Source organism: Carcharodon carcharias, chromosome 2 (assembly GCF_017639515.1).
Source record: "Carcharodon carcharias isolate sCarCar2 chromosome 2, sCarCar2.pri, whole genome shotgun sequence".
Lineage (NCBI taxonomy): Eukaryota > Metazoa > Chordata > Chondrichthyes > Lamniformes > Lamnidae > Carcharodon > Carcharodon carcharias.
Window position 1 is genome coordinate 203190817 of NC_054468.1, and position 10248 is coordinate 203201064.

General features: G+C 38.1%; 1 protein-coding gene across 2 annotated transcripts; it reads left to right on the top strand.

Moving 5' to 3' along the window:
- Window positions 1–7869: 7869 nt before the first annotated feature.
- six2a (SIX homeobox 2a) lies at window positions 7870–10028 on the top strand. Of its 2 annotated transcripts, none has more exons than XM_041180228.1 (2): window positions 7870–8435; window positions 9392–10028. In XM_041180228.1, the coding sequence occupies exons 1-2, from the start codon at window positions 7870–7872 to the stop codon at window positions 9720–9722; spliced, it is 897 nt and encodes a 298-aa protein (XP_041036162.1). In that variant the 3' UTR covers window positions 9723–10028. The 2 variants fall into 2 exon arrangements, with proteins under 2 accessions (XP_041036162.1, XP_041036170.1); XM_041180236.1 differs by having other exon boundaries at window positions 7870–8429.
- Window positions 10029–10248: the final 220 nt, after the last annotated feature.

Consider the following 10248-nt stretch of genomic DNA (forward strand, 5'->3'; position numbering starts at 1 on the left):
GGTTCCTCCAACTTTGGATTTCTTTATTGTAGTCAAAGTACATAGTATACACATCACTCTTCTTTTGCTCAGACACTCTCACACATTTCTTAAATGGTCTCCCTGTTTCTCTCTCCTTTTACATTTCTATTTCTATCTTGACTGCAGATTTTTGGCATTTCCCTGAGAGCTTACAGCAAAGAAATGCTGTGATAGCTACATCGTTGAGTATATTTCCAATGTGAACAGGACGGGAATCTGTTCAATAGAGACTGAGGCCTTTTCATCCCATTTATCCACTACTGAACTGCATTACAGAATTCTACTGGAATATAGCAAAGCAGCAAGTACTTGGCCAACACTGAACATAGTGTCATGAATTTTCATCTAAACTATGTTCAGATTTTATGGTTTGCATCTTAAAAATTAAACTATAAAGTGAGTTCACTAGCATAGCCCATCATCTAAGTTTTAATGCTTTGTGCCATGTGTTGATTTCTTTATTTGTGGTAAGCCACAAAGTTCAATTATGTATCCTACAGACTCTGAGTCAAAATCAGCAAGGAGGCAGCAATGATTAATAAGTAATAAAAGTATGTGTTCAATGAAATTAAGTAAATAAGATGATTGCAAGGTAATTTGTGGGCCAGTTACATGTTATCTTGTTTATTCAGTGTCAACTGATTTGAATGCTGGTAGCTGATTGGTTCAGTTTGTCCCCATTTATTATTTGGGGAGAACTGAGCACTCCTGATAATAAAATAATAATGACTTGATTGTGGCATGATATTAATGATTCAAAATGCTGCATAAGAAATTGATTTTTGATATTTTAAAAAATACACTGGGGAATCAGAATGTAAACATTTTGAGTTATTATTAGTAAGCCATAATGAATAGCTGGGAGTGATTGCTAGACATTGATTAAACTGATGAGTTCAGGTGATGTCATACCCCACAAGCACTCATTTATAACTGAACCCCAAGATGAAATTACTGCCCTTAAATTGAAGTATTATTATTTTACATACAATCTACTCTGATGTTCGTGGGGATTTGTTTTGGTTACTTCTGCTTCTTTTGCTGGTGACAATGTTATGATTAATGTCAACTTGCAGGATATTTTGTGTGGTTGATGCATCATGATGTTTTCACTCAATTCAGATGTAATCGCTACAGCATCAGTTCTGTCATTGATTACCACAAAATAATGTAGTCAGTATACATTATACAGCAATGAATGGACGTGTACATACTATATTTCCAGATATAAGTTAAAAAGCAAGACTGGTTGATTTGCACTCTGAGCTGATCTTTCAGTCATCTAGTCTGCCCTCCATTTCCCCCAACAGTAAACATGCTATTGCTTAAGGCTACTCAGTCTCTTAATGTGATGTCTTTAATTTTCAAACCTAGGTGGCCCTTTAGTTTTAGACCTTTTTTTACATATTATTTTCTTGATATAGTTAAATATGATTTACTTAAGATTGGCCAGGACAGAATAAGATTATATTTCATAAATAAGGAACCATTAACATCAATTTCAATTTTTTCCTAGTGAGCATAATCCAATATTTCTTCTGATTTTTTTTGCCTATTTGTTATGCTTTACTGAATGTCTTATTCTTATTTTCTCTTAATTGCAATTGACAAAAATGTGAGAATTTATAAAAACTCAGTTAAGCATAAACTGATAATAATATTTAACTAATAAAGCTTGGTGTGGTCAATAAGATATGCTTGAATCAGTACTTCACATTCCATCACACTTCATGCACAGCTGCTGTATATTATTAAATATGGAATTAGTCCAATATAACAGCAAAACCAATAAATAAGAATGGCAATAATAATAGGTGAAACTGCTAGCCATTGGATGTTACAGAATGTGTCCTGTTTTAAATTATTTTTGAAGAAATTATTATTTATTATAAATATACTTACTCAGTCTTTGATCTCTAAAAATAATATACAGGTTCCACTATCCTAAAGAAGTATACAGAAATTATTCTAAATGGTGCATCATAAGTCATTACTTTAGAGAAAAATCAAGACATTCATAAAGCATAAGTTCAGATAATGTACTTACAAATATAGTTAGGAACAGTGCAAGATCACTCAAGTGGACTTAATGTGGGGTAATTTGATTGAACTGTACCCTAAAATGCAGAACAGGAAACGAGAAACCTATTTATGAACAAAATGGTATATTTTTAAGAAAATACTTTATTGATTTTCTTTAAATGGATAAGCAGATATTCCGATATTTAGAAAGCTGATTTTCAAAGCAAACATAATCATGGAGAAAAATAACATGCCTTTGAAAAATATAATTTACTTATGCAAACCAGTGCAAGCGTAAGGTGATACCTATAAAACAAAATATGATGTTAAGGATATTTGCACACTTCAGATTAAAGCTTAAAATATTATACATTACAATCCACCAGCAAGTGACTTATGAATTGTTTTACATGTTATGCAAATTTTACATTAATTAAAGGTTATAATTCTCTTTTGTTATTTGTACAAATATGTAACAGCAATTTCCTCAATTATGAAATTGCCTCTTTTGTTGTGTATTAGCTGGTTATTCAGCAAACTGAAAGCACAAAGAATGTTCATGTTTGTGATTACAAAGATATGCTGATAAAACAGAATAAACCAACAACACATATTAAAAAGGTCATCATGTTAATTTACAAAAGAAAACATCAATATAAAAACATAAAATGAAAACATAACTGCATCAGATAGACCTTTTTGTGTTTCAGATTTATTGTACTAGTTCCAAAGTCCAAAAGTCGTCATTGTATTCTGCCAATTGTTCAAACATGTTAAAATCAGCCATATGATGTTTTACTATTTATTAAACCATTCTCATGAATTATGTTTGTCTAAGTGTGCAATTCAATTAAACTTTTTATTTGATTTGTGTTTTGTAACATACTGTGCAGCTTCTCCTACACTTTCTATTGCACTCCACCCCATATAGCAACACAAACGTTTCTTTTTCATATAGCAGTGAACTGCCACAACCTTTATGCATTTTACTTATATTATGCAGCTAATCAACTGGTTTGTCACAGCATGAAATAAATAAAGCAAATGTTAATTTTTTAACCTCTGTTGTTAAAAAAAATGACAGATTAACTTCTGTCCATCGTATTTTACAGTAATAAAACAGAAAATGCCTGAAATACTCAGCGGGTCAGGCAGCATCTGCGGAGGGGAAAATAGTTAACATTTCAGGTTAATGACCCTTTCATCAGAAAGGAAGCAGTGACGTATTTCCTATTTAAACATGGACTTGGGTTGTATATGAAATTTTCCATGATACGTCCTATCCATAATTGCAGAAAGTTACTGACAATTTTCACTGCTTTCTGTTGGGTTTTCATGTATTTTTGTGTTATAAGACAATTAAAGGGAGAGTGAACAGAAATCTTGCATTTTATATAAAAGCAAAATACTGCGGATGCTGGAAACCTGAAACAAAAACAAAAATAGCTGGAAAAACTCAGCAGGTCTGACAGCATTTGTGGAGAGGAAGACATCAGTTAACGTTTCGAGTCCGTATGTCTCTTCATCAGAACATGAGTCCTGCATTTTAGATCGTCATAGCGGAGTTTCACAGTCGGAGGTCAGGCCGACAAGTTTCGGCCAGATCTGTAATATTGACAGATAAACCTGAACGTCCCCGAATTAGAATGATATATGTGTGGCTTCCTAAAAACGGCCCAGGTGTGATTGGGTTATTTAAAGAATCTATTTTATTTTACAAAATAGAGCAAACAAGGGGTAACAAATATTCTTGATTACAAGCTAAGCAGCGCTTCATTAGTGGCGCTCAGCGCGTCAAATGACAGATTAGTGCTCGGAAGAAAGTTTCGCAAAGGATGCTTTACTTAAAACATCTTTCAAATCAGAGCCGATTGTAGCAGAAACATTGGACGGTCAAATTTTCACATGTAGAATTTTGAACTTTCCAATTGCACGTCAGGTTGCATTTTTCTACCTGGCCTTTAATCCTGCCGAACAGACGGACAGTTTATAAGAATGGTACATGAGGATCAGGGTAAAAGTTAAATGGTGTATTTATCTGGAAAATAATTGACAGAATACGGACCACTGAGAAGGCAATTCCGCGAACAATTATAAAAATAATCGCAGGTCTTGTTTTAGTGTATAAAGGAACATTGGCAGTTTCATTAGTCGCATGTTAGTCAAAGTTTTAAAAATGTAAATATATTCAAGCCGCACATTAATAATTACATTAATGGAGAAAATAAGTACATCGTTTTGAATACTGTTTAAAATATTTTTGGTGAAATTGTGAAACATCGTCAAATGAAAATATTACACGACATAATAGATGTCATTTTCCAATAGCACTAGGAAGGCGCTTCTATCACATCAGTTTTCTTCGACATCTTGGAGCAATCAAGCAAATTAAGGCCGGTCGACCTACCAGCTTCTCGGGTTAGTAGTGGGAGGTTGTCAAAATACGGGGCAGCCATTAGTAGAAACGTGATATCCATTCATCAGCAAGTCTAATCACTGGTCAGACTCAGCCGAACCCTCAAGCTTTCCATTCTCAGATATGCAGCCCTGGCACGAAGGAGTTTACAAATATTGTCAAATTGATTCTTGTACCGTCATTCAGTCTGTCATTCGCTTGCTGAGCCACCGAAGCTTTTCGTTGTATCTGATCGTTGTGTATTACCTACAATTTTGCTCTCCGCTAAAAGACGACGATTAACTTTGAATCATAATGAAATAGTAGTTTGGTAGGGCGCCGATGAAAGTTTCCATGTTTTTAATAACTAACATTTTTCTCTTAAAAAAATACGGTGTTCCCTGAGCAATGATATTGAATCACGGGCTATCATGTAAATATATTTTGCGTTTTCTTTTTATTTCCAGGAATCAGTTTCTCAGTTTCTAATAACTAGGCATCTGATTTCTTTCTATCATCTCCGCCGATTTATTGTTAGTATTACTTGAATCTTTCGCTTTTCTCATTACGGTGGCAATGTGCCACTATGGGTGAAACAAGCATCCCAGCGTATGGAGTGAATTAAGGTGAATATGCCTTAGTGTTGTTTTAAGATCCAAACTCACGATAAGCAAACCTAATTGGTATAAGTGACAGAGCTAATGCGGAAATAGCCGTATCGTTATTCTCTCTCGCTCTTTCCTTTTCTCCCTCTCTTCCGGATAAAAAAATGTTAGCTTCCATTATATTACAATTAATCTCGCATGAATAAAAACTAACACTTTAGCCGACTAAATCTATTGAACAATACATGTGCAGTATTGGTGTACATGTAATCATGAAGTACACACAAATATTATACAACTGCACTTGCCATAGAAGGATGCTTCATTTAATTCAGCCCCCGGGTTTCCTGGAGTATTAGCAGAATTAATCTGCAGCATTGTCTATACAAAGGGGCGATCCACTTTGGCAGTATCCTAATTAACCACAGACCAGAAATACTCCTTCTATGTAACAAAATTGCGCACAAGATCACTTGTGATGACTAACGAAACACGTTACTAGTGAACTGAACATTTGGAACATAAAAATGCATGCTTTTGGAGATGAATAATAAGTTATCATATCATGTCAGATTAAAGCGCACAACCGCTCATTACTGGTAAATATAGTGGAGAGTTTCTGTAAAGCCTAAAAAAAACAGCTCCGTTAAATAATTTGGGATAAGAAGAAAGGAGTTTCCGAATTTAGTTAAGATAAATGAACAGGATGTGGCGGATCAGTTGAGAGTGAGGAAAAGCGTGGTGGAAACACACATTTGACACTCTACTCAGAAGTTAAATAAATATGGACAATTAAGCTGTAACCGCAGCGTAAAATTTATTTGTTGTGCTCTCAGGACACAAAATAAATGTTATTTTTCAGTAATGGTTTACTGTTTTTAATACTGGATTTGTAATGCAGGTTCGAATAAAATAGGGACAGTTTTAACCTGGTTGTATTGAAACTTTGAAGTCTCCGGATGACCAAAACTCGCCAAGGTAGGGATGTGGATTAAATTGGCAACTCGTTAACATTTGTTTAAGTATTTGTTTTCCTGTGAACTCTTCTAAACAACTCAGCCTAGTTATTAAAGGGCGGGAAATGAAAGGTTTTCCAACTATTACTAAAAAGCTGAGAATATTGCGAACGTTAGATAGCAACACACGTCCGCCTGGGAAATGTACAGAAGCTGCAGTGCAAGATTAAGACGCGGCGTTGAAAGTAAAGCTTGTCAGAATAAGGATCCATGCTTTGTTTTGTTAATTCGATAGGTACATTCTAGTCTTGTTTTGATCCAAAGTGTTGCTGACGCACACGTTGTTGGAAGAGCCATATAAAGAAGCACTTGGCCGATTCAATGTTCTGGTGTTTGCTGAAGTTTTGACTGGTTACCTCAGATTTGCAACATTGCTCCCGGCAAAGAGAAGCAGCTGTTTGCTTATCCCAACCACCGCCACCCACCGCCCCCCCCCCCTAAAAAAACACACACACAGCACACACCATCACTATCGCCATCCCTTCCTCCCCTTTTGTTATTAAATATCATGAAATTAAGTCTTGTTAACCCAAGGATTAGACACAAACGCTTAAAAAAACAAGCTTTAAGATTACATTGATCAGTTCTGCTCTCTCTCCTTTCCCACCAAAAGATAATCACATAATATGTTGCAAATTTCCGTTCTGAAAATGTCATGAACCATTTAACATTATGGTGCAAAGAATTCATCGCATTGCTGTGTAACTACAGTGTTAATAGTCATGCAAAAAGTTAGCTCTTGTCTAAATGTTTCATGCAGGTGTTTGTAAACAAAATTGTGTCCCATCCTCGCAGTACTCCAACCAGTGATTGACACACACGGGTTCGCGGGGTGGGAATATTACACGTTATTTATTTAGTTACATGATTATAATTGCATATTTCTCCATAAATTAATGAGGCGACGCCTTGGCAATGCCCGCTTTATTAATACAAGTAGTTTTGTCCAACCTCAATGGAATGAAAAATAGATTCTACCCTCGCCCTCCACCACCACACCCCACCACACCACGGTAACCCCCAGCAGAAAGGCATCGTGGGAGCTGTATTTCAACTAACAAAGTCTAAGTATTGCGGAGTACCGGAGATGTAACTACAGATACCAGAGCCCAACGCGATCAAACCCACGCGTTATTTCCAGATCACTGGCGCCACCCTTGTGTTCCTCTGCATCGTTGCTGCAAGAAAAAGCGCTCTCCTGTGCGGCTTACTGCGATGTCAATCATCGGAGAGGCTCCACGAGGTTCTTGTCAAAGCAGCTGAAACAAATAAATATTTAGCCAGGCCGCAACAGAACAATAATTGAAATAAGTGTAATAAGAGTATGAAAGCGCGGCTTGTTCTCCCTTTCGTCGATTCGATTGTCAAACTGGAATCACATAACGTAGTGCAGTATTACAAGGTAGGTCTGGAACAGGACTGGAGCTGCAATCTGTTAGCTCAGCGAGGGAGACACCTCAAAGGGGATCGGGTTACTTTGAGTGACAGCGTCTCCATGGCAAATAATTTGACTAACTATTGTCTTATCCTCACTATCCGTAGGTCAGATAACCAACCAATCAAATTCTACATAATGACTATTCATGCCAACTTAGAATAATATTATTAAAAAACGAAGGGAGAGCACTCTGGACGTCTTCAAGTGCAGTATGTTGGGTGTTCTGTGAAAGAAAGAATATTTTTATGCGTCCACAACTAAAACGTACTGGTACAGACTGTAACCTTCAAACGAAGGGGAGGCACAGAGGAGAACAATTTTTTTCCATTAGGATCTGGATGTGTTTTTAGGCTATCTCAAGGCGGGGGAGATATGTCGATGCTTCCAACTTTTGGGTTTACTCAAGAGCAAGTGGCGTGTGTGTGCGAGGTCCTCCAGCAAGGAGGTAACATCGAGCGACTCGGTCGCTTCCTGTGGTCACTACCTGCCTGTGAGCATCTGCATAAAAACGAGAGCGTCCTCAAAGCCAAGGCCGTGGTGTCTTTCCACCGGGGCAACTTCCGCGAACTCTACAAGATCCTGGAGAGCCACCAGTTCTCCCCACACAACCACCCAAAGCTGCAGCAGCTGTGGCTAAAGGCTCACTACATCGAAGCCGAAAAGCTGCGGGGGCGGCCGCTCGGGGCCGTGGGCAAGTACCGCGTCCGGCGCAAGTTCCCACTGCCGCGCTCTATCTGGGACGGCGAGGAGACGAGCTACTGCTTCAAGGAGAAATCGCGCAGCGTCCTGCGGGAATGGTACGCTCACAATCCATATCCTTCGCCCCGGGAGAAGAGGGAATTGGCCGAGGCCACCGGCCTCACCACCACACAGGTCAGCAACTGGTTCAAGAACAGGAGACAAAGGGACCGAGCCGCCGAAGCCAAGGAAAGGTACGAGTAAGTAAAAATAATATACTTTTTTTCTTTCAATTGTTAAATGAAACCATTTCACTTATCTCGCTCGGTGCAAACTGCGGCTCTCCTCGTTTGCAGCAATCCGATCAATCCATGTACCTCATCCCATCAATTCAGGGGCCCGTTCACCGGCTGTTTTATTTTAAAGTGCGTTCCTTTCAAACTACGTGTTCCTTTTTTTGGAAGAAAAGTACGATTGAACTGACAATAACCTCAGAAACCCGAAGCGGAGCGTAAGACTCTGCGCTTCTATTTCAAACTCCACACGGGTAGCGAAATGCAGAGAGGCAGCGGCTGCGGAAGTTTTAATGTAACTTTCTTTTGCTTTGTAATTGTCACGAACCGTTAAGTGAGGGCGAAAAGATTACGAACTGTTTATAACAGTATCATCTTTCCGTCTCTGGCACATATATATTATATACATATATATATGTATGTATCTCGCCGTCTGATACAGTAGCTTGTCCACGAATAAGTTTAAAAAATAAACGGGTGTTCTGCGGCCCATCGCTGCCAGGCCGCGTGGATTTTCTTTTTTAAAAAAGTAACATTTTGCAAGTGTCGGGTTTAATGTTCAGCACCAGTTCCTTTGGAAGACTTAAAAAAAAATAAGGGGACGGCTTAGAAATCTGAATTGTGCGAACTGCAAACTTTTCCAGTGCCTCCAAGCGTTATTCCGTCATTCAGTTACCAACTATTGTTAATAAATCAGAAAGGTTGAGGGGACTGACTTGAGATTTAAGTTTATGAACCGTTCTGGCGCCTCTTTCTTTGACACGCACGTAGACATTGAGAATATTCTAACGCGATTTTTTTCTAAATGTTCCCGTAGTTTCATAGATTTGATTCCTTGGTTCTTATTTGGCTTTTGCTTTTTTTTTACACATTTGGTTTGATTTTTGTTCTCCCTCTCTCTCTCTCTCTTTCTGCCCGCGCAGAGAGAACAACGAGAACTCGAATTCCAACGTTACAGCCGGCGGCCACAACCAAATGAATCCTTCGATGAATGGGAACAAAAATATGCTGGCGAGCTCGGACGAGGAAAAGACTCCGTCTCAAACGCCGGATCACACGTCGAGTAGCCCGGCACTGCTATTAGGATCCCTGGGCCAGAGCTCCAACACCAGCCTACAGCCTCTACACACCCTGGCCGCGCCCCCGGGTCCTAGCGCCGTAGCAGTACCCAACTCAGATGTGATACACCACCACGCATTACAAGACTCCATGCTCAACCCCATGTCATCCAATTTAGTTGACCTTGGCTCGTAAAAAAAAATCCTTTTATCTTCGAACAAATAAAGACACTCTCAAGATTATCCTTTATATATTTTACTTGACATTTAAGCGATGTACATAAAAAAAAACGTTAGTGGATATTTTGTCAACCATGGGAAGGAATGATGGATATAGCTATTCAAGTTTTAAGGTACTGTATTAGACCACCTAAGAGATTGATGTAGCAAAGTCTTACGGTTTTATATAATGGAGGATGTTTTTGTTTAGACAGACAAGTTTTATTTTACTGGTCACAAAATCACGATCTTGAAGTATTGCTCCCAATTAAAATTACATCACACGCACATGCACACACACACATATACATATATATATATATCCAGGTTACAAGAGTGAGTAGGTTTGTAATCGCGTGAAAATGAGCATTTTAAGTTTTGATAAAATATGCTAAAAAAATTTTAAAACACGCTATAGGAAGATCATTTACATGTAGATGAAAATTGTACAGAAAGCTGGCTTTCCTGTAGTAGAATGCGTGGAACGTGTAATCACAGCTATA

Bases quoted from the DNA above. Each gene is read 5' to 3' on its own strand.
- six2a (XM_041180228.1), top strand. From the start codon at position 7,870: ATGTCGATGCTTCCAACTTTTGGGTTTACTCAAGAGCAAGTGGCGTGT. The intron at 8,436-9,391 runs GTAAGTAAAAAT...CTGCCCGCGCAG, and splicing joins GAAGCCAAGGAAAGGTACGA to AGAGAACAACGAGAACTCGA.